Below are 23,390 nucleotides of genomic sequence, written 5' to 3'. Positions count from 1 at the left end.
AAAGAGCCGTGTGGCTTTGATCGGGGAAACAATGAAGAGGAACGTGTGGGGTGACCACGCAGGACCCCTCCGCCCCTCCCGCCCTGCGTGACAAGCTGGAGATCTCTGCTCCGCATTCCTTCCTCTGATTCCGGGGAAAACAAGGAGTTTGGGCTCTAGGAGTCTCCAAGGGTTTGCAGAGCAAGAACCACTTTCTCCTTCCTCTGCAGCCCCCCCCCCCACCCCGCCTCCTCTGCAGCCCCTTCAGCCCCCGGGCTGGATGAGATGGGGGAGGAGGGATGGGTGTGGAGGGGGCAGGCCAGACAGCGCCCTTGAGCTGAGCCGCCCATGCATATGGAAGACGCGGGCACGCTGGCTCGCTCCGGTCCTTAAATGACAGCAAATGAGGTAGAGCCGGGAGGGTGGGGACGGGAAGGGGGAAGGAGGGGGCAGAGGAAGTCATCTCCAGGGCCCGAGCGTTGGCTGAGGACAGGAGCCAGCCAGTGAGCGGAGCCGGGGAGAGGGAGGAGCACATCTTGATGCAGAGATGCTGCAGTGGCTCTGGGCGCGCACACACACCAGCGCCCTCGCCCGCCGCCACCGCCGCCAGGGCTGCCGCAGCCGCTGCTCCAGGACAGCAGCGAGCGGCTGAGGGAGCCGGGGAGGAGAGGCGGCCGGCCCGGAGGGCTGGTGGCCGGGCGAGCTCTGACTCATCGCCTCGGGCAGCAGCCACCTGCCCCAGCCAACACCCCTCTTCCACCCCAGGTAGGTGCCAACCAATTCTGTCTCCTTCGCTGCCGCTGCTGCAGGGGGACTCCCCAGGGTGCTATTGTGGGGAGGCACTCAGTGCTCTTGCAACTTAGGAGGGGCAGAGGCAGGGGCAGGGCGGGAACCCCTGCTTCGGGCGAGGGGTCAGTCTGACTTCTCACTGCTGGGACTGGAAGTCCCCTCCGCCCTGTCTGCATGGGTGGCACTCCGCAGGGCCCAGCAGGCCCCGCCTGGCAGGGAGGCTGGCCTCCGGCAGTTTGTCCAAGAATGTAGCTGGTCCGGCCGCTGGCTGACAACAGCAAATGCCTTCAGAGGGGGCAGCGGCTGTGGACTCTGCCCCAGCCCCCAGGCAGGGACCAGAAAGTCCCAGAGGCCAGGCCCCAGACCCTGGCCTGCCCCCAGGTCTCCCGGATGGAATGGTACTGACTGTCCAGGCTGGAGGCACCCCGTCTGCCTCAGCAGAGTGACCTCTTTGCAAAGAGGAGGGAGTGGACCGCAGGTTTGGGCAAAGGCCTGCCCAGGAGCAGGGACTTAGGGAGGAGAAACTGAGGCAAGTCAGATCCCAAAGGGTAAGGACTGGGCCCACAGGGGCTGACATTTCTTTTCTTCCCTCCCCTCTCCCTCCTCCCCAACTTTATCTTCCCCCAAATCCCTCCCTCTCAGCTTCACTGGTGGGAGAGAAAGATTTGCATGAAGTTGGTAAGAAAAGGGGTTGGGGCTAGAAAGGGGAGGGACACCGTGTCAGGGTCTAGGGAAAGAGGGCCACCCTTCTCCCCGCACCGCGGGGCTTACATAATGGATCTGCGGGGCGTTGGGGGGAGCAGTCCCAGGCAGTGCCCCAAGCGGAATCCTGTCACCGGGTCCAGGAGGGGTTCCAAGGCCCGGGAAGGCAGAAGTGGGGGCGAGAAGAGACAGTGGCTGTGGGAAGAGAGTCCCAGGCCCGGCCGCATGCACGGGACAAAGCCAGGGACGCCCAGCATGGACCTCTGGGAGCTGAGCCTGTGTCCCGGGAGGAAAAGCTGTCAGTCAAGGTTGTTTGGAGGTTTGGGAATCCAGACAGACCAGGGGAGGAGGAGCTGTGAGTGCCCGAGGCCCAGCCCTGCAGAAAGATGGGTTTCCAGCCCCCAAGGCACCTGCCCTTAGCTTTGTCCCTTCCCATGTCCAGCCTGTGACTGGTCAGCCCCACCCTCCTTTCCTTCCAGCTTCACTCCTCAGCCAGGAACCCCCTTCCCAGCCCGGCCAGGAAGGCAGGAGTGAGTGCAGGAGTGGGTGCAGCCCAACAGAGCCATCCTGGTCTTCTGGGCAGCTGACTCCGTCTCCCCTCCCAGCTGTCTGGCCAGAGCGCCCCTCAGCCCCCTCCGCCACGCCTCCTCTCAGCTGCACTCACTGGGACCGGAGCAGCCAGAGGTGGGCCACCTGTGAGGCTGGTGTGACCTGGGCTCCTGGGGGCGGGGTGGGGGCGGAGCCCAGACTTCGGGCCTGGACAGCAGCCCTCTCCAGGGTGTCTGCCAGTTAACCCTTTCCAGCCAGGCTGCAGACCCATTCAAGCAAGGCTTTGCTACAAGGTCAAAGTCCCTCCTGATTGCCTGTGGGGTCTATCAGGAGTCAGCAAAGCGGGGGCAGGGAGAGAGCTGGGAAGGGATCCCTGAGCACATGACATCAGTCAGCAAGATCCACCTGTCCTTCCGGGGCTCAGCATGAGCAGTGAGGGAAGCACAAGGCTCCTTTCTCTCTCTCTCTCTCTCTCTCTCTCTCTCTCTCTCTCTCTCTCTCTCTCTACCTCTATATCTCTATCACACACACACACACACACACACACACACACACACACACACATTCCCTCTCATCCTCTACGCCCCACCTGGCCAAGCCCTCACACTCCCTTCCCTGGTCAAACGTGCTCTCCACCTTCAGCCTCAAATAGAGACACATGCAGGACGGGCCTCAGGGGTAAGCACTGGGGAGGGCACCCCAAGACTTCCTCTCTGGCGCTAAGGCTATTCAGGGGAGTAATTCATCTGGTTGGGGGGGGAAGGATGGGGGTGCACATCCTCCACCCCCCACGCCCAGAATATCCTCAAACCAACAGTTTGTGAGACAGTGCATCTCAGAGACAACCCAGGTCTGAGAGTGGGTGGTGTTTGCCCCTTTGGAGGGATTCCTGGGGCTGAACCTGGGTGTTGAGCAAGAAGTGGTCAATCCTCATGGAAAGAAGAACCAGAGCAAAGAATAGTCCGGTGAAGTGGGAGGGATTGAAGTTAGACTGCAGGAGGCACTTCCTCACCAGAAAGATGGGCCCGAGGCGGGGCAGTCTTTCCAAAGACGCCGTGGGGAACGGGGGTCCAAGGTTAGGAACAGCCTTGCTCGGGGGTGGAGGTGGTGCTGGGTGACCCTGTCCATTTCCCCCAGGCTCAGGTAACCCTCTCTCAATTGGTGACTCTCCCTGCTGCCTGCCATGCGGACCATCTCTCCCAGCCTCTTGCGTTCTTCTGAGCCACCCTGACCCCCCAACCCCCATGGTTTGCTCACCTGGACCCTGTGGGGGTCTCCCTGGGCTCCGTGCCTCGATGGCCGCCATCCCAGAGGAAAGCAGTTCCTCCTCCTGCTGCAACAGAAGCCCACGTTCTCTTGTTTACCAAAAGAGGCCGTGTGATGTGCTCCCCCAAAACTGACCCCGTGGCATCCCAGGGCCCGTGCAGCCCCAACTACAGCTCAGCGTCCTTCTCATCTGATGAGCCACACAACCATGTCCCCCCCACCGCGCCCCCCCCCCACACACACACACAGAGCACCCATCCAGATGAACGCTTGGGGCCTCCTCTGCCCCCAGCCCACACCCTCTCAATGTCTGCCAGCCTCCTCAGACCAAGGGGCTGTCCCACCCCGTGTCTGCCTCCTTGCCATGGAGCCGGAGTAGCCGTTCAGCTGGGCTCCAGAGCGGATGCCAGCCCGAGGGGCGGAGCAGGTAGAACCCACCCCATCGGGCTTGGCGCTGTCCCGCCTGCAGGACACTGTCTAGGAATCGGGAGCCGTCTCCTTCCTGCAGACCTGAGGGGACATGCAAACTCACTCCACTCATTTCTTCCTGATCTGGTTCTTCAGAAGCAAATTAAAATAACTGCTCTTACTCCTGGCATCTCAAAAACAGACCCTTCTCCCAGCGCCTCGCACCTTCCATCAGCCCCTACCCCAGCCCCTCCCAGGAAGATGCAGGCCTGCCCTCTGTCCACATCCCACTCTGAGGGCCTCTCCGTGCAGCGGCAGAGGCAGGGGGCCAAGGTCTTCAGGCCGAAGATCAAGGGCCAGGCTCCCTCGGGGCCAGGCTGAGAGCTCACACCCCCCCTTTTCCTCAGAGGGCAGGGCAGTCAGTGCCAGGGCTGGGCCTCAGGGAACCAGCTGCCAATGCAAGAGCCTGCGGGCACCACTGGGTGCGGGGAGGGAGGGGGCACTAGAGGGGCTGAGGAAGGGCCCGGCTGCACAGCTCCCCTGCCCCCCATGGGGACTCAGAAGGTCCCCCCGCGTCAGGACCTCCTCCAGGCGGGGCGCCTGCCTTCCTCACCGAGGCCTCTCCACCACGGTCCTGCCCGCGCCCACCCTGCCTGCCACGTGGCCCCAGCAGGCCACCAGCGAGCTCTGTCCTCCCAGAGGGGTATGCAGTGATCCTGGCCCAGGTGGCGGTTCCTGTCGTAGGCAGAGTCCCCCTCCCCTCTGAGACCTGAGGTGGGGGGGCAGCAGGTGGGGTGGGCAGTGGAGGAGCACCTGCTTGGGGTGCCCCGTGGGTCCTCGCCAGGTGCTCTCCTGAACAGCTGGCGTCTAGATGTGACTGTGCATCCGGTGCCCTCCTCTGGGGTGGTGTGCGTGCTGGGCTTGCCCAGGCCCCCGCACCTGGGAGGCGGGAGAGGAAGAAGGAGACGTGGGAGGCTGTCAGTATCCTAAACCCGTGTGAGTGCAGCCCCCTCGCCGTGACTGTGTGGAAGTGAGCCTGACACCACCAGGCACAGCGTCTGCGGACACCAGTCTGTCCCCCCGCCCCCGACACTCACCATGGGCCAGGAACGGCGCTAACCTCACCGGAGTCCCTTGGGGTGGCTACCCCTTCTACCCCCGTGTCGCAGACTGAGGCTCAGAGACTCTAAGGAATGACACCGTCGCCAGGGCTGTGCTGGTTCGTTGGCGGAGGGCCACTCCGCTAGTCTGTGCTGCGCTACAGTGTGGGGCGGGGGACCTGAGGGCTCAGGCGGTGCTCGTCGCCTTAAAATAAACCACTTCGTCTCTGCCCTCCACTGGACTCCCAATTCCCCCTCTGTCTGTCCCCACCCCCCGGAAAGCAGCCCTCGGTGCTCCCGTCTCCCCAGGGTGGCGGGGAGGCGGATGCAGGGCCAGGAGCCGGGTGTCCCCAGGGGTAGCATTGAGGAGGTGTGTGTCTGTCATTTTCTGGCTGTTCTGTGCAGGGCCCTGAGCCCAGCTCTCCGTCTCTCCCCCCCCCCCCCCCCCCCCCGCCTCCCCTCATTGTCCCCCAGGCCCTTTGTTCCCTGGGCCAGCCATCCGGCCAGCTCCCCCTGCAGCCTCTGAACCCCAAAGCAGCCCGCTTCCCTGTGTGTTGGTGCCTCAGAGGCCCAGCCCCCCTGATGGCTGCAGCCTGTGCCCGCCTGTGCCAGGCTGTGCCTGCTCCCCTGTACCGGGGCAGCTGGCCTGGGCCGGGCTGGGCTGGCTGGCTCGGGGCTCCCAGGGCCAGCTCCGGGCCTGGCAGAGCTCCACTCTGGCCTCGCTCCTGACAGAAAGGCCTCCTCCATCCCGAGCATTCTGGGACGCGCCACGGGGCAGATGGCGTGAGGAGAGGACTGGTCCATGATGCTCACGAGCACATCCTTGTGGCGCTGCTGGTCCATAAGGGCAGGTTTGTTACTGTCTCCCAGCGCACAGCACAGCGCCTGGCACATGGCAATGAATGCTGGGAGGAAGTGCCAACTGGAGGGTCTCAGCTCCAACCTTTGACCCACACTCCACGCGTGTGTGTGAGTGTGCACACAGGCTTGGCACACAGCGGGGCTCAGTGTACAGCTGACAGGCCGATGGGCCCCTGGTGCTGCCACGCCTCTCTGGTGCAACCCAGGAGCTCCTCCCCTTCAGCCCCTTCCCAGCCCTCCTCGGTCTGTCCCTTAAGGGTGCCCAGGGCCCCTGAGCCCTGAGGTGACTGACAAAGCTCTGGGTCAAGCTGAGATTTAGGAGGAGCAGGAGAATCGGGTTATTTACAGAGTTTGGTGATTACCTGTGGTGACATCATTCTGACCGCTGGGGGTGGAGGTGAGTGATCCAGGATCAGGCCTCCTCATGGGCCACAGGAGGACAAGGCAGGGCTGGGTTCATGCTCCGTGTAGGCAGGGACACACACAGACACATGCACAAACACATGGGCACACACATGGGCATACACACAAAGACTAGACATATCCAAACACAGGCCCACAGAAACACAGGCATATACATAGGGACACAAAGACCAGACCTCACCTATCCACAGGGACACATAGGCATGACACACAGCTACACACCAACATCACACACATGCAAACACGCACACGTGCACGCACACACCCCGCTCTCTGCAGTACTGCGGGGGCAGCAGTGGCTCCTGTCCAGGGCCCCCAGCGCCCTGGTAGTCTGTCTCTACTTGGCCCTGGCATACTCAGGGTAAGAAGGGCCTTGAGCCCAAGCCAGCACCGTGCCCCTCACTGAGCCCACAGACTGGCAGACAAAGGGCGGGAATGAGCAAGCCATGATGGAGCCCCTTCTCTGTGCCTGGCCCGGGGACGGGCCACACTAGTGTTAAGGGGGAGTTTTCAAACGTTTTGGAACCATGGGGACCCTTAGTTTAAAGCCGGCCTGGGGGACATCCGGCTCTTGGGCAGATTAAGGCCCACAGAATCATTCAGTCCGGCCCTGCCAAGGCACGAGGGGTGAGTTAATTAAATGTTTGATCAAATATAGCAGGCTCATTTGTAAGTTGATAATTCTGTATGGCCCGTGAATGATGTTGTTAGAAATACCCAATGGCCCTTGGCAGAACACGGTTCCCCTCCCCTGGTCTGAAGTGAACCTGTGGGGAAGTCCAGTCCGTGAAGCAGAGCTGAGTGAGGCCGCTCCGGCTGGAGCTGGGAGGGCCTCAGCCCATCCTCTCTCTGGCCCCCTCCCTGCTGTTACCCAGGCCCCAAACTTCCCCGGCAGGCACTCCAGTACCTCACTGACCACACAACGGCTCTGCAAAGTAACCTCCACTTTGCAGGTGAGAAAACAGGCTCCAGCGGGGGGAAGAACTTGTCCAGCTCACAAAGCCCTTAGGAGATGAAGTCGATGTCACCGAATCCTGTCCGTGGAGGCCAAACCCTGGACACTTCCCTGAGCCCCAGCGCCTCCCTGGTGGGAGAGCTGCCTGCTTTAGTGCAGCATCGGGGCCATACTCCCCGGTTCCTGTGACAGGGCCCCTGTGACCATAGAGACCCGAGTGTGTGTGGGAGAGAGAATGTGAGAGAGTGAGGTGTGAAGGTGAGTGTGAAATGGAATGTGTGTGAGAATATATGTGAGAGAGCATCTATAAAAGTGTATGAGAGCCTGGCCGGTTGCCCAGAGCATTGTCCTGATACACCAAGGTTGCAGGTTCAATTCCCAGTCAGAACTCAAGAATTAACCAAGGAATGCATAAATAAATGGAACAACAAATTGATGTTCCTCTCTCTCTCTCTCTCTCTCTCTCTCTCTCTCTCTCTCTCTCTCTCATCAATCAATAACTTTTTTTTAAAAGTGTAAGATAGTGTGTGAGGGTGAAAGTGTGTGCACCTGAGTGTGTGTATGAGGGAGAAAGAGGGTGAGTTGGCCCTGGGTTGTTCTGGGGAGCGCTTGGAGCCTGGTTAGCCCAATCAGTTGTCATTGAGCTCCACCGTGTGAGTGTGAGTGTGCGTGTGAGTGTGAGAGTGTGAGTATGAGTCAGTGTGAGAGTGTGAGTGTGAGTGTATAAGAGTGTGAGTCTATGAGTGAGTGTGTGAATGTGAGTGTTGAGTGTGTGTGTGAGAGTGTGAGTATGAGTCAGTGTGAGAGTGTGAGTGTGAGTGTATGAGAGTGTGAGTGTGAGAGTGAGAGTGTGAGTGTGAGTGTGAGTGTGAGTGTGAGTGTGAGCGTGAGCGATGTGCACAGGCTCCTGGAGGCACAGAACACAGCTGTCCTCAAACAGCACCACACGTCAGAGCTATTCCATGCCAGGCACTTTGCCCAGCTCGGGTGAGACGTGGAGACACTGTCTCCTGTGGGGAGCTCACAGCCTCCTGTGGAGGCAGTCTCCCTCCTCGGGCAGGGCCACGGAGTCAGGATGCGAGCTGGATTCTAACTGCGTGCTTGTGGGGCATGTTTGGGTCTTGGGTGAGCTTGAATGGGGCCGTGTAGGCTGTGGAGGTGTGTGCCCGGCCCGGGGAGGCCATTTCAGAGGAGGGGAGTCATGTGACTACAGCACTGAGATGGGGTGTCAGGGGAAGGGCCGGAAGTGCTGAATTTCTGGAACTGAACGTGGCCAGGACGGGGGGGGGGGGGGGGGGGGGGGGGGGGGCAGGTAGTCGTGAGAGATGGCCCCAAGGCCCTTCCTGACAAAGGCAAGAGGCTGGATTGGGAGTTGGGCGAAGAGGCTTAAGAGGGTTTGGGGTCTCTCTTTCCAAGAACACAGCATGAAGGGAGATGGGGGTACTGAGCGTGCTGTGGTTTTCAGACCCTGTGCAGGCCCGGGGACGAGTCAGAGCCACCGGCACCTGCCTTCTCCCCGGCCACCCCGCCCAGGGGACAGCACCCAGGCCCTCAGCGCCCTGTGCTCTGCGAGTCCCAGTCTCAGAGCTGGAAGGGGCCGTAGAGAGCAGCCATTCTACGTATGAGGCACAGAGACCCAGGGGGCGGGTTTGCAGACAGCGAGTGGAAGAGCCCCCAGCCAGGCCCCGCTTCTCCTCCTGCCCAAAGCACCCTCCTCCCCCCACCCTCCTGCTCTTAGGTGTCTGCGAGGGGGCAGGCAGGACAGAGACGCAGACTGGCTGCCTGCTGGCTCCTGTGGCAGCTCTGACAGGGACCCAAATCACCGAAAGCACGCCCCTGCGACGCCACGCTCCCTCCGGGTCCTGGAAGGCTGGCCCGGGGACGGGGAGTGGATGGAGAGGCTGGCCCGGGCCTCACTTCTAGGGATGCAGCCCCACCCGTCAGACTGGCAGAGGGGGCTGTGAGCTGTTCTCGGGGGGCCCCCACCCTAGGGAACAGGTTGCCCTGAGCTCTCAAGATTTAGCCAAGACCCTGTGCCAGAAGGAGCTCCTCCAGGAGCTGCACGAACACTTTCAGCTCAGGCCTCTCTGGCCCGTTCGCCCGCCCATGTGGTCGGGAGCACCGCTTAACGGGCCTCATGGCTCCACCCGCAAAGACCTGATGCCTCACTAGAAGCCAGGCTGGGCCTGCCCGGGCAGCTATGGGGGGAGTGGGCCCCCATTACTAGAGAAAGATGTCACTAGTTCCCCAGGTCCGGGCCCGGGCCCTGTTCGCATCAGGACCCACACGGGAGCTATCGCAGGAGAGCTGGCAGCTGGCCTTGCCTCCTGACCCCAGTTGGTCACTGTCTCCCCTCTGAGGTCCCTGTGGCCCAGGGGGTAGAGGAGGGCAGGGAGGAGGCAGGGCAGTGACTGCGCCAGACGCCCCAGGGGGCCCGGGAGGCACTCAGCCATGGGAGAGCTCCTTGGGAATGGCCAAGCCCCTTCCCCCGGGCCCCGGAGGACGAGCACTTGAGCAGTTCCGGCCTCGCCCAGGCAAGAGCCAGACAGCCGGGAGCTGGGAGGGGCGCTCCGCTCAGGGCCCCTGCCTCCTGCCTCCGCAGGTCCTGCTCAGCGTCCTGCCGCACTTTCCTCTCCTCTTCCCCTCGGCCCGGACGCCGCCATGGGGACCCGCACTGGGAGGAGGGCACCACCGCTGCGGCTGCTGCTGCTGGCTGTGGCCATCGTGGCCTCTCCAGGTAAGAGGGCTGGGAGGTCCCTGCAGCCCAGCAGGGTGCGGGTGCTTCTAGGATTATGTCATTGCTATTATTGGGGCGATGACTACAGAAGCCACTGGCTTTGCAGTGCTGTGGCACTTAGCGTTTCTGAGGCATTTCCTGGCTAGAGTCTCCCCATTTATGGATCTTCCTTCCCTTTGCGGTTGGGAGAGGGACTGAGTCTTGGCCACGTAGAGATGAAAGAAGCATGATCAGCCGAAACGGGTTTGGCTCAGTGGATAGAGCGTCGGCCTGCGGACTGAAGGGCCCCAGGTTCGATTCCGGTCAAGGGTGTGTACCTTGGTTGTGGGCACATCCCCAATAGGAGATGTGCAGGAGGCAGCTGATTGATGTTTCTCTCTCATCGATATTTCTAACTATCTCTCTCCCTTCCTCTCTGTAAAAAATCAATAAAATATATTTTAAAGGAAAGAAGGAAGGAAGGAAGGAAGGAAGGAAGGAAGGAAGGAAGGAAGGAAGGAAGGAAGGAAAGAAAGAAGGAAGGAAGGAAAGAAAGAGAGAGAAGCATGATCAGAGAGGGTAAAAGGCTTGCCCTGGGTCACCCAGCCGGATTGCGGCACAACCAGACCCCGCAGCATCAGCCCACAGTGGAGGCCTCGAAGGCTGCTCTGTTCAGTGGAGTAGCCAATAGCCACGGGACGGTCAAAATGAAGAGCAATTCAGTTTTAAAATTAGTTCCTCAGTGGTGCTGGCCACATTTTAAGGGCCAATTGCCACACTGGACCAGCACAAATACAGAATATTCCCGTGGCTGGAGGAAGTCCTTCTGGGTGGTGCAGGGGCCGACATTTATTTCTTCCCTCCCCTGGCAGACCGGGTGGAGCAGGCTGGGGGAGAGGGGAGGCAGAGCCCCGGGGGCCCAGGCAAAAGGCAAGAGGGCTCTCATGCCAGGGGTGCTGCGAGGGGGGGGGGGGGGGGGGGAAGACGCGCTGATGGGAGGAGAAGAGAGCAGTGTAGGCTGAGAGGCCCGGGTAGCTGGACTCTGGAGAGGGTGCCGGAGACCCAGCCCTCCTGGTCGCTGGGGAGCACTCGGGCCACCTGCTGCAACTCCAGGCGTTCGCTAGGCCCACCGCCGGCCCCTCTGCCCTGACCCCAGCCCGGATCCACAGACGGTCCTTTTCTCCCTAAGATCTCCCTGGGAGGAAGAGTGCCCGTGCTCCCCATCCTCCTCTGTCCTCGTGGAGCCCCACCAGCTCAGGCTGCTCCCACCCCTCCCTCAAGGCTGCGGCCACACGGTCTAGGTTCTCGTGTCACCAGGGAAGGACCCGGCTGGCATGCTTCCCACCGTCTCAGCGCGTCCCAGCGCCTCTCAGTCCTGCACCCGCCCCTCAGTCCTGTACCCGGGCCAGAGAGGCTGCTGGGAAACTGGAATGACCCGCGGGTGGGAGGAGTGTCCCAGCCCCAGCCCCAGGCCTAGGTGCCTGGGAGGGCCCTGTGGGTCCCCCAGGAGCTCTGGGCTGGGGAGCCCCGGCTGAGGAGCAGGGGACTCCCAGCCTGCAGAGAGCAGAGCGGGGCCAGGGCGCTCAGCACTGAGCCCTCAGGGAGAACTCTGGGAACCCATCCCCGGAGGCAGGGGTGTGGGCAGCCGCCGAGGTCCTTAGGCCCAAGATGCAGGGAAGGCCACAGTAGAGGGGGCCCGGTCTGCCACGCAGCAGAGCTCCAGAGGCTGGAGTGGAACCTCCTGTGGCTTGTTCCCAGCCCTCCCTGGAACGGGCCTGGGCTCCACCTCCTCGCTGCCCTGCCCAGGGGAGGGGAGCTGCACCTGGTGCAGGGAAAGGCCGGGGGGCTCCCCTCCACACTCATGTCTCCCGCCCCTCACCTGTGCTTGGGGAGCAGCGCTGCCAGGACAGGGAACCCTGCCTGCGTGTGTGTGTGGGGGGGGGGGGGGGGGAGGGTGTGTGTGTGTGTGTGTGTGTGTGTGTGTGTGTGTGCACATGCGATGTGGGTGCCCATAAGGGAGTGCCAGCAGGTGTGAGGTGTGGGCACGTGCCTCTGTAGATGTCAGGGTGAGGGTGTGCACGCGGCTGAGTGCAGGAGAAGGCTTTACTGGGATGAAGGCCTGTCTGGAAGCACCAGTGCCCCTGGGCCCCCTCAGCCGCCCCCACCAGGGTTCCGGGAAGACAGAGTTCCTGGAAGCTGCTGTGGAGCAAGATGGTTCCCAGCAGCCTGGCTGCCTCCGCCCCCCTCCTCCCCTCCCAGCCCCCCTCGGCAGTCCCAGCTGTGGCCCCGGTCCCTCCCCTCCACCACCATCATTAACTTGGGATTAGGCTGGGCCTGGGGCAGCAGTGAAGGGTGGTGATGGGTGATGATGGGTGATGGGGGTGGGGGATGCATTTCAGGGAGCCCTGCCTCCAGCCTCGTTCTGAGAGCTGCTTCCCAGCTGCCCCTGCTCCCCGGGGTCCAGCAGGGCCTCAGCTGTGGCATAGGGACCGAGCCGCCGTCCCTGGAAGAGGGTGACAGCTGGATGCGTTGGGCGAGGAGGCACTAATTGGTTCATGGAGACCCCACAGCCCCTTGACCCCCTCGGAGGGCCTGGAACCAGCTGCACTGAGGGTGCACCAATTAGGGGTGGCCCGGCTCCGCGCTGACGAAGGCGCATGAGCCTGGCCGCAGGAATCGGCACACGGAGCCGCTCCCCATCCCCCAGGACAGGCAGGGGCGACTCCCGCCCCCCTGCGCCCAGGCCCTGCCCTGGTGGAGCTCGCACTGGCCCTGAGGTGCCCGTTCACTCAGCTCACTCAGGAGGCCGAGGTGCAGACCTGCACGAGCCACAGACCTGCCCCGTGACCTGGCCCAGCCTTCCCTCTTCTGCGCCTCTCTTTCTTTTTTCTTTTCTTTCCCCACCCCCCTCTCTTTTCTTTTCGTTAATCCTCACCAGGGGGTATTTTTCCATTGATTTGTAGAGCGATGAACAGCAGGGGGAGAGACACAGAGAGAGAAACATGGATGTGAAAGAGGCACAATGATTTCATGGATGTGAAAGAGGCCTCCTGCAGGGGCCCAGGGCCTGGATCCAGCCTGTAACCCAGGGGGTACATGCCTTTGACCGGAATTGAACCCGGGACCCTCTGTCCTCTGGCCCACGCTCTATCCACTGAGCCAAACCAGCCAGGGCTGTGCCTCTCCTCCTTGAGCTGTCACACTGGGGTTGTATGCAAACGGCCCCAAAGCAGCGTGCACACCATCCACCCATCAGAAAGCCTTCCCTCCTCCCCCAGCCCTCCCCCACCCACACCTGGGTCAGCAGACATCTGCTGAGCACACGCCCATGCCAGGCTGAGCCTCCCACAAGGAGGGGAGTGCACCTTCTTTCCATTGCACAGGTGGAGATGGGCTCAGAAAGTTCTAGAACAGCTGGTAAGAAGCTCAGAACCAGGGCCCATTCTCTCAGGACAACCTGTTCCTTAGACATAAAGTCCCTCTCCCCCTTTTGACCAGTGACTTCCCACACATCCTGCAAGGCCGACCTCACAGCCTGCAGACCAGTTACCCGAGAGATCCCCGACCGCCCCTGGCAGGGCCCCTGCTTCCGCTCCAGGTCCCCCTGTACCTTGGACCTAACCTGCTAGCGTGGCTCTTGCCCCCTGAGCTGGCCCTTCCTGTCCGCCCTCCAGACTGCAGGCTCCTGGGGGGAACGGGGTCTGTGTCTTCCTCATGTTTACAACACACTCGCTAGCCCAGCGCCAGCATACAGCAGGTGCTCAATACCCGTGCAGGATGGGTGATCGACTGAACTAACTTGCCCTGATTGGGCCTGCTCACCCCGTTTAAATTCAACATTTCATTAGTTACAATTAAATAAAATTAAAGATTCGGTTCCTCAGTGGCACTAGCCACATGTTGAGGCTCCACAGTGGCTAGTGGTGCTGGACCGGATGTTGCAGAAAACAGAGCCTGCCCCCCCCCCCCCCCCCGCCCGTGAGAATTCTCCTGGCAGCCCCGCCCCGGGGGCCAGGTGCACCTCGGTCCCTGAGGCCCGTGTCCCCACCACAGCTGGAAGCTCAGCCCGGGGGTCCCCGGCCACCTTCGGCCCCGTCTTCGAAGACCAGCCGCTCAGCCTGCTGTTCCCAGAGGAGTCCACGGAGGAGAAGGTGACGCTGGCGTGCCGGGCCCGGGCCAGCCCTCCGGCCACCTACAGGTGAGACTCCATGTGGTGGGACCCCATGATGGGTGAGACCACATAATGGTGGGACCCCATGGTGGTGAGACCTCACATGGTGAGCCCCCACGGTGGGTGAGGCCTCGGGATGCTGTGCAGCCAGGACTCAGGGGCCCTCCTCCCGCCGCAGGTGGAAGATGAACGGCACCGAGATGAAGCTGGAGCCCAGCTCCCACCACCAGCTGGTGGGTGGCAACCTGGTCATCATGAGCCCCACCAAGGCCCAGGACGCTGGCGTCTACCAGTGCCTGGCCTCCAACCCCGTGGGCACCGTGGTCAGCAGGGAGGCCGTCCTGCGCTTCGGCTGTGAGACCAGACCCGTGGGGTGCCGGGACATCCCCGGGGAGGGGTGGGGGCGGGGAGAAGTGTCCAGAGGAGGCAGGTGGCTGCCCCCCGCGGAGGCTGAGCAGGAGGGCCCGGCGGGCGGGCGGGAGGACGGTGCCTGAGCACGGCCTGGCCCTCACTCCAGTCCTGCAGGAATTCTCCAAGGAGGAGCGGGACCCGGTGAAAACCCACGAGGGCTGGGGAGTGATGCTGCCCTGTAACCCCCCCGCCCACTACCCAGGTGAGTGGGGCCCTGGCCAACCCATGGTTAGACAGAGGGCTCAGGGATGCCAGCCGCTCCGCGGAGGAGGGTGGGTGAAAGGTGTGAGTGACGCCCGGAAGCTCCCCTGGGCCCTCAGCCTTAAGGGATGGCTCCTGGATGGGCCGGTCCTTTTCTAGCTGCCCTGCCGTCCCCTTCCGGCCGGAGGTCCCTGCAGCCAATCCTTGTCAGGGGCACTGCTCTCCCCAGGGGCAGGGATCAAGGGCAATCTCCCCTCTAGGTCCCCCCTCAGCCCAGCTCAGAGAACGGGGCTCTCGGGACCCACCCCCCCCAGCATGTTGGGGACCCACCCAGAGCCGCCCGTTAGCCCAGCACCCCCTGGTGCCCTCACACGCCCCGCGTCCTAGGCCTGTCCTACCGCTGGCTCCTCAACGAGTTCCCCAACTTCATCCCGACGGACGGGCGGCACTTCGTGTCCCAGACCACGGGGAACCTGTACATCGCCCGCACCAACGCCTCCGACCTGGGCAACTATTCCTGCCTGGCCACCAGCCACATGGACTTCTCCACCAAGAGCGTCTTCAGCAAGTTCGCGCAGCTCAACCTGGCTGCCGAAGGTCGGGTCAGGGTCGGCCGGCCGGGCGGGCGGAGAGAGCTGAGGGGCAGGGGGAGCGGGGGGGGGGGGGGGGGGGGGCCGCGGCAGTGGAGAAAGGGGTTCTCCCTCCCCGGCTGTGAAGCAGCTCAAGGGCACAGAGTCCGGGGCCCAGACCACCGGGTCCTCCTGCTGCAAGACCTCAGCCGCTCGGCCCAGGTCCCCCAGGGGGAGCGAGTCAGGAAGGAGCTGGGCTGAGATCCTGGCGCGGGAGCCCCTGACCCTGACCTCTAGCGTCCGACCTGCCACCCCCTCCCTCCCCAGACCCCAGGCTCTTCGCGCCCAGCATCAAGGCCCGCTTCCCCGCGGAGACGTACGCACTGCTGGGCCAGCAGGTCACCCTGGAGTGCTTCGCCTTCGGGAAGTGAGTGGCGGGGGAGGGCAGGCAGGCGGGACGCGGGTGACCCCAGAGAGAAAGGGGGCGGGCAGGGGCAGCACTCGGTCATCTTGGCGCCTCTCTCGGGGTCTAGCGGGGTGCCAGGCCCACAGTTGGCACCGACCACTCTCTGAGCCCTAAACACCCGGCCTGCCTTAACCGACTGAACTAACTTGCCCTGATCGGGCCTGCCCACCCTAGTTAAAGTCAACGTTTCATTCATTACAGTTAGATAAAATTAAGAATTCGGTTCCTAATCCCAACTCCGCCACTTGCTGGCTGGGAGACCTTGGGGAAAGGACATAACCTCTCTGGGCCCCATTGCCTTATTTGAGCATGGTGACAGTAATAAATAGATCCTACCTGGTGGGGTCGTGATGAGGAGGCAGTGCGTTCATATACGTCAAGTGCTCAGAGCAGAGCTTGGCGTTTGGTCAGGAGTCTGTGGCTGCTGACTCGTTGCCTTTTTTAAAAAAAAAAAAACTGCGATAGGAATCATGCTCTCCCGGGAGAAGGATTCCATGAAACGGGCGGCACAAACGGCGGGTGTTCCATAAATAAACATCTGCAGCATGAGTCCCTCCTGCTGTCTGAGGAAGCCCAGGCTGCCCCTGCTCTGGGGAGAGCGATTGGGCTTCCAGAGAACCCGTGTGCACAGACGCACTGCGACCTCAGTCCATCTTAGCGCACAGATGACTAACAGCTGGGGCCCTGTGGGACGCGGAGGCCAGGCCTGTTGGCAAAAGGGGCAAAGGGCCCATAAAGACGCAGGTCAAGGTCAAGGCCACTAGTTGGCGAGGGCAGGCCCAGAAGAGGCACGGTGGTCAGCGCAGATGGGGGCGGGAGGGCCGGTCAGCTTCCGGTATAGACCACGCGGAAGACCACATTCACGGGTGTCACAACTGTTCAGGGGCGTGGAGGGAAGAGGGAGCCCCCCTTCTTGCCCCTCCCTGGTCTGTGCCCCAAGCTCACCTGGGAGAGGCCCTTCCCTCCCTCAGTTTCTTCCCAGGCCCCCAGTGAGTGCCCTCCTCCCCACCCCCACCTGCCCAGCATCTCGGGAGGACCTGGGGGTCTGGGTGTGGGGAGCTGCCCGCACAGGGGAGTCATGCAGCCCCTCCGGCTCTGTCTCCCCGCCAGCCCTGTCCCCAGGATCAAGTGGCGCAAGGTGGACGGCTCCTTGTCCCCGCAGTGGGCCACGGCCGAGCCGACCCTGCACATCCCCAGCGTGGGCTTCGAGGACGAGGGCACTTACGAGTGTGAGGCGGAGAACTCCAAGGGCCGAGACAGCGTCCAGGGCCGCATCATCGTGCAGGGTACGAGGACGCCTCTCCCCACCTTCGCCCTGGCCTCCTCCGGCCGACGGAGTCCGTCCAAGAGTCAGGGAGGAGCCTGGGAGGCCGCTTGCTTAAGCCTCTGGCTCCAGGACTGCCCTGGGTGTGGGGACAGAAGAGAATAGCGCCATGGCCAGCTCGGCGCTTCCGCTGGCGTTACAGATAGCACGTGGAAGGCGGCAGAAGGATTTAAGTTGCTAAGACAGCCAGTGGCACGGGCTGCACATGCCAACTTGCTGGAGCCCCTTCTCACCACGTCCCAGGACGCTGAGAGCTCCCTCTGCTGTCCGGCACAGGAACTGCAGTGCTGCAATCCCGGCCCATTCGATGAGCTGGAGGCTCCTCCCTGCTCAACCCCAACCTCTCTCTCCCTTGCACCCCACAGCCCAGCCCGAGTGGCTCAAGGTGATCTCCGATATGGAGGCTGACATCGGGTCCAGCCTGCGCTGGGGCTGCGCGGCCGCCGGCAAGCCCCGGCCCACAGTGCGCTGGCTGCGGAATGGGGAGCCTCTGGCCTCCCAGGTAAAGGGACTTCCTCCCACACCTCTACCTCCCCCCCCCCCGCCCCTGCCCCAGGGCTAAAGGGTGTTTCTAGATACTTCTTTCCATCCACGAGTCACATGGCCACAGGCTGGTCAGCCGGGTAGACTCCTGACGGATGGAGTCCAGGCCCGGCTCAGCCACAGAAACACTGTGTGGTCCCGGTCGGGTCACTTCGCCCCCCTGGCCTCAGTCCCTCTGGCCTCAGTGCTGATGTACAGAGAGGCCCAGAGACTCAAGTCCTGAATTCCAGGCGCCGCTGAGGTGGGACTAGGCATGTGAGCCCCCTCCTCCAGGGAGCGGGCCCCTCCATCCTGGGCCTCCCCTGGCCCCGGCGCCCCTGCCCCACCCTGCGCCCGGCTCTTTTGCACAGACCCGGGTGGAGGTGCTGGCCGGGGACCTGCGGTTCTCCAAGCTGAGCCTGGAGGACTCGGGCATGTACCAGTGTGTGGCGGAGAACAAGCATGGCACCATCTACGCCAGCGCTGAGCTGGCCGTGCAAGGTGACGGGCCCAGGGAGGCGGGGACACCCCCGGGGGGCACGGGGGGGGGGGCACTAGGAATTGTCAAGCAGTATTTCTAAACGCACAACATACCTGCAGTTTTCCTTCGCTTTCCAACAGCTTTTGAGTAGAACTCAGGGTTTTAAGAAAGGAGATGAGGTGGCTTGTTCCATGTTTGGCACAATTTATATGTTTGTTGCAGTGAAAAAAAAAAAAAAAAGGAGAAAAAAAAAAAAAGATGGCAAAAGTCATTTGAAACCAGATCAATTAGATTGCCTGTACCCTTCAGCGCTGTGCCTCAGTTTCCTGATTTATAGAATGTGGGCGGTAGTCCCGCCCTCACACAGCTGTTATGAGAATTTCATGAGATGACAGAGGTAAAGCGTAAGCGGCCTGCCCAAAGCATAACAGGTGCCCAGCAACTGTTAGCAGCTGCTCATATCCTTTTATTGTGTGACTTGAGCTCTTGAAACTTGAGTCTTCTCATCTGTAAAATGGGCACAGTGGTGCCTATCTCATCAAGTTTTAGTGAGGCTTCGGAAGGCTCGTTCATTCATTCATTCATTCATTCTACTAATATTTACTCAGTACCTCCTCCTATAAGGTCTCTGCCTTTAAGTATCTTACAGTCCAATGGAGAAAGAGGGCAAATAAACACAAAATCAACTCATTAAATAAGATAATTTCAGGCAGCCATTAAAAATACAGAATATATATGACTAAGAAAAAAAAAAACAGACTAAGGAAAAACGGGGGGGGGGGGGGGGCAGTGATATGGAGAGGTCGAAGAAGACCTCTCGAGGCAGTGGCTTTGAGAGTCTGACCGCAGTGTTGAGAAGGAGCCAGCCATGTGAAGATCTGGGGGTTTCCAGTGCACAGGTCCTGGGGCAGGGAAAGGGTGACATTTTCAAAGAACAACAATGGCCCAGGTGACTGGAGCACCCTGAGTGAGGGGCAAAGAACAGTGAGATGGGATTGCAGAGAGAGACTTAGTTCTGAGTCCCTGTGAGAAGCTGGACTTCATTCTGAGTGCCTAATGCATGTTTTTAAAAAGATACCCCTGGCTGCTGGGCGGGGAGGAATTGCAGAAAGAAAATGCAGAAACAGGAAGACCTATAAGGGGCCTTTTCACAGTCCAGCAGGAGGTGTGGGGGCTGGTAGCAGCGCGGGGGCAATGGGGGCAGTGGGTGATGGGAAGGGGGTGATTCCGGGTGGATTCTGGAAGTGGTGCTAAGGGTCACTCCTGGACTGACCACGAAGGTCCATGGTGCTTAGCACCTGGCCAGGTGACGTCTTAGTCACCGGCCCGGTCACGACGCCCTGGGTGACTGTGGGGTGCTCCCCGTTCCTTCCAGCACTGGCCCCCGACTTCAGGCTGAACCCCGTGAGGCGCCTGATCCCTGCCGCCCGCGGGGGAGAGGTCACGATCCCCTGCCAGCCCCGGGCAGCCCCGAAGGCCATGGTGCTCTGGAGCAAAGGCACCGAGATCCTGGTCAACAGCAGCAGGTACCGCCCACCCTCCCCCCCCTCCCCCCCGCAACCCCGAGCCTCTCCCGTGCCCCCACCCACCCACCCCCCGCGTTCTCCTTGTGTGTGTCCCCGGGGTGGCCCCATCTGCTCTGTCCTGGCTGCAGAGTGACAGTAACCCCGGATGGCACCTTGATCATAAGAAACATCAGCCGGTCGGATGAAGGCAAATACACGTGCTTCGCTGAGAACTTCATGGGCAAAGCCAACAGCACGGGCATCCTGTCTGTGCGAGGTAAGGGCGTGGTGTGGCCGAGGCCCGAGGACTCAGCCACGGGGGCCCATCCCCCCTCGCCACCGCGCCCTGGAGTCCCACGCTCCTCCCAGCTTGGTTGTGAGACTACTCTGGGACCCGGGTTCATTCGGGGCCACCCTCTCGCCTCCATCCAGAATGCAGTCCCGCCTCCCGCTCCTGGGGCTGCTGGGAGGTCCGGGTACGCTGGCCACGGCGCCCCTTCTGGTTCCTGGGGCTCGGGACAAACCTCTCCCCTCACCCACCCGGAGGCCTTGTGTTTCTCGGCAGATGCGACCAAGATCACGCTCGCCCCCTCCAGTGCCGACATCAACCTGGGCGACAACCTGACCCTGCAGTGCCACGCCTCCCACGACCCCACCATGGACCTCACCTTCGTCTGGGCCCTGGACGACTTCCCCATCGACCCCGACAAGCCCGGGGGTCACTACCGGAGGGCCAGCGTGGTGAGGCCCGAGGCCGAGAACCCAGAGCCACACCCTTCTGTGGGGCAGACGAGAGGCCCAAGATGGCCTTGACCGCCCACAGCCTTTCCCGGCTCCCTCGGGAATGCCAGCCGGGGCAGACTCATCCTCGGATCATACCCATCCTCCCCGGGATGGCAGTTTCTGGGTTCTCCGGGGCCCGTGGGCTTAGGAGAGATGAGGGACAGCCCCCGAAGGCACTGGGCCACTCTCTCCCGCTGTGGTGATCCTGCCCCCAGCGCCCATGGCATCAGTCACTCGGGTGCTTGTAGACTGTCTCGTGTCACAGACTGTGTTTGGTCCCCGGTGGGGCTCACTGGGGAGGAGGGGATCCCTCCCACTGAACAGCTGGGACCGAGATGTGGGGGGGGGGGGGGTGGGGGGGGGCCGGCAGAGCTGTGCCCCCTGACCGGCCCTCTCCCTGTCCCCCGGGTGCAGAAGGAGACGGTCGGAGACCTGACCATCCTGAATGCCCAGCTGCGCCACGGCGGGAAGTACACCTGCTCGGCCCAGACGGTGGTGGACAGTGCATCCAAGGAGGCCACCGTCCTGGTCCGAGGTGATGGGGTGTCCCACTGCCTCCCCACCCCCACCCCAACTTCCTCAGGGGCCAGATGGGCTGCTCTGACCTTCCCTCCCTCACTCCCCGCCTCTCCCCAGGCTGTGGGGAAGTGTTTCTGACAGAAGTTCGCTGAGCTGGACTTATCTGGCGGTTCCTTATAGATCCCAGTTCAGTGGTCGTCAAACTCATTAGTCAACAGAGCCAAATATCAGCAGCACAACGACTGACATTTCTTTTGAGAGCCACTTTTAAAAAAAATATATGTTTTATTGATTTTTTTCAGAGAGGAAGGGAGAGGGATAGAGAGTTAGAAATATCGATGAGAGAGAAACACCGATCAGCTGCCTCCTGCACACCCCTTACTGGGGATGTGTCTGCAACCAATGTACATACCCTTGACCGGAATCAAACCTGGGACCCTTCAGTCCAAAGGCTGACACTCTATCCACTGAGCCAAACCGGTTTCGGCAAGAGCCACATTTTTTAAACTTAAACTATCTAGGTAGATACATTGTTATTAACTTAATTAGGGTACTCCTAAGCTGGCCTTTGCTAAAAACTCAAGGGGCCGAAGAGCCACATGTGGCTCGGGAGCCGCAGTTTGCCGACCACTGTCCTAGAGGAATAGAATATTCTTCCTCCAAAGCCAATATCTTAGAAAGCACTGCTAAACACATCCCGAGAGTGGAGAACTTTGCTGAGGCCAGAAGTTCTCTGTGCTGGAAAGGGAGTGAACATCCCTCTGTGAGGGTCTCTGGGACCCTCCCAGCCTTGGGCACATCCCACCCACTCTGCAAACCCCATTCCTCACTCTCCCACCAGAGCCTGTGTGTAGCGCCCCCTGCTGCCTCCACGTGGCACTTCACCAGCCCAAACCAGCCTGGGGGAGATTGGCTTCCATTGGAAGCTGCCCAGTGCTGACCCACAATGCTCTGACCTCTGTCTGGCGCAGGTCCCCCGGGCCCTCCGGGAGGCATGGTGGTAAGGGACATCGGTGACACCACTGTCCAGCTCAGCTGGAGCCGAGGCTTTGACAACCACAGCCCCATTGCCAAGTACACCCTGCAAGCTCGCACTCCGCCTGCGGGGAAGTGGAAGCAAGTTCGGACCAGTAAGTGCCCTGTGCTGCCAGGATGGACAAGGCCAGGATGGGTGCCAGCAGTGGGGGAGGGGGCAGAGGGCAGAGGGCTGGGGCTGAGCCTGGAGCTTCAAAGAGGGAGAAGCGAAGGCCATCTGCCTGCAGAGAGCTCCCAGGCCAGCAGGGAGATGGTGGCCCAGGTCAGAGGAGCGTGGGGGGAGTTGAAGGAGGAGGCACTCAGAGTGCACCCTGAGCTGGTGGGAATGTTACTGGGCAGTGCCCACATGGTGCCCACGATGCCAGCAGAGGCTCCAGGGCGGGGAGGACTCGTTTCTGAAAGGGGTATTGAGTGCTTTGCATGTGTCAGGCCCCACCCAAGGGCTGGGCACAGAAGGTGGGCCAGGCTCAGCCCTGCCCGCCCCGTCCAGACCACCGCCTCCTCCGTGCCTTGCAGATCCCGCCAACATCGAGGGCAACGCGGAGACCGCCCAGGTGCTGGGCCTCACACCCTGGATGGACTATGAGTTCCGGGTCATCGCCAGCAACATCCTGGGCACTGGGGAGCCCAGTGGGCCCTCCAGCAAGATCCGGACCAAGGAAGCAGGTCAGCCCTGGGTGTCCCAAAGGGAAGTGGCTTCGGCCACAGACACCACCCTCCTCCAGGGAGCCCCAGCCAAGAGCAGTTCGCCGAGTCCCAGCCCCGCTGACCAGGCTTCAGACTCTAACGCAACAGGAGGCAACGCAGGCCAGGGCCGGCCACTGCCCTGCACACGGCCCTGGGCACTGACCACGGCCTGGCCAAGGCCTCGTTAAAACATGGGGCAACCTGACAGCTCCATTGAATCTATGATACCTCAAAACAAAAAGGGTTTTTACTGGGGAAAAAGTTTGGAGAAGGAAAGGGTCATACTCGGGACTTGAACCCAGGACGCTGGGGTGGTGGGCAGATGACCTCCCTGGGAGTGCACGAGCTGCAGAAATCAGCGATGAGGAAGTGTGTGTGTGAGAGAGTGTGAGCATAGGAGTGTGTGAGCATGGGAGTGTGTGTGAATGTGAGTATATGACTGTGTGTGAGTGTGTGTGAACATGTGTGAGCATGTGTGAGTGTTTGAGTGTATGACTGAGTGTGTGTGTGTGTGTATGACTGAGTGTGTGTGTGTGTGTGTGTGCGAGCATGTGTGAGTGTTTGAGTGTATGACTCTGAGTGTGTGTGTGTGTGTGTGTGAGCATGTGTGAGTGTTTGAGTGTATGACTCTGAGTGTGTGTGTGTGTGTGTGTGTGTGAGCATGTGTGAGTGTTTGAGTGTATGACTCTGTGTGTGTGTGTGTGTGAGCATGTGTGAGTGTTTATGAGTGTATGACTGAGTGTATGTGTGTGTGTGTGTGTGAGCATGTGTGAGTGTTTGAGTGTATGACTCTGAGTGTATGTGTGCATGTGAGCATGTGTGAATGTTTGAGTGTATGACTCTGAGTGTGTGTGTGTGTGTGTGTGTGAGCATGTGTGAGTGTTTGAGTGTATGACTCTGAGTGTGTGTGTGTGTGTGTGTGTGTGAGCATGTGTGAGTGTTTGAGTGTATGACTCTGAGTGTGTGTG

At 61.2% G+C, this 23,390-nt stretch overlaps 1 protein-coding gene across 1 annotated transcript in view; it reads left to right on the top strand.

Annotated features, from left to right (window-relative positions):
* Positions 1-275: 275 nt before the first annotated feature.
* CNTN2 (contactin 2) overlaps positions 276-23,390 on the top strand; it is a 29,048-nt gene continuing 5,933 nt past the window's right edge. Inside the window, exons 1-16 of the mRNA XM_084865842.1 lie at positions 276-746; positions 9,649-9,769; positions 13,802-13,946; positions 14,098-14,273; positions 14,437-14,532; positions 14,919-15,128; positions 15,428-15,527; positions 16,677-16,852; positions 17,256-17,392; positions 17,784-17,913; positions 19,269-19,419; positions 19,548-19,675; positions 19,964-20,139; positions 20,596-20,716; positions 21,672-21,830; positions 22,252-22,401. Coding sequence (XP_084721968.1) covers positions 519-746; positions 9,649-9,769; positions 13,802-13,946; positions 14,098-14,273; positions 14,437-14,532; positions 14,919-15,128; positions 15,428-15,527; positions 16,677-16,852; positions 17,256-17,392; positions 17,784-17,913; positions 19,269-19,419; positions 19,548-19,675; positions 19,964-20,139; positions 20,596-20,716; positions 21,672-21,830; positions 22,252-22,401 — 2,404 coding nt within the window. The 5' untranslated portion in view covers positions 276-518. The remainder of the gene's footprint in view (positions 747-9,648; positions 9,770-13,801; positions 13,947-14,097; positions 14,274-14,436; positions 14,533-14,918; positions 15,129-15,427; positions 15,528-16,676; positions 16,853-17,255; positions 17,393-17,783; positions 17,914-19,268; positions 19,420-19,547; positions 19,676-19,963; positions 20,140-20,595; positions 20,717-21,671; positions 21,831-22,251; positions 22,402-23,390) is intronic.

This window comes from Pipistrellus hanaki (genome assembly GCF_964339955.1).
Source record: "Pipistrellus hanaki genome assembly, chromosome: 18".
In the NCBI taxonomy this organism is placed as follows: domain Eukaryota; kingdom Metazoa; phylum Chordata; class Mammalia; order Chiroptera; family Vespertilionidae; genus Pipistrellus; species Pipistrellus hanaki.
The sequence above is the reverse complement of the archived record's forward strand: the minus strand, read 5'-3'. Positions and strand labels throughout refer to the sequence as shown.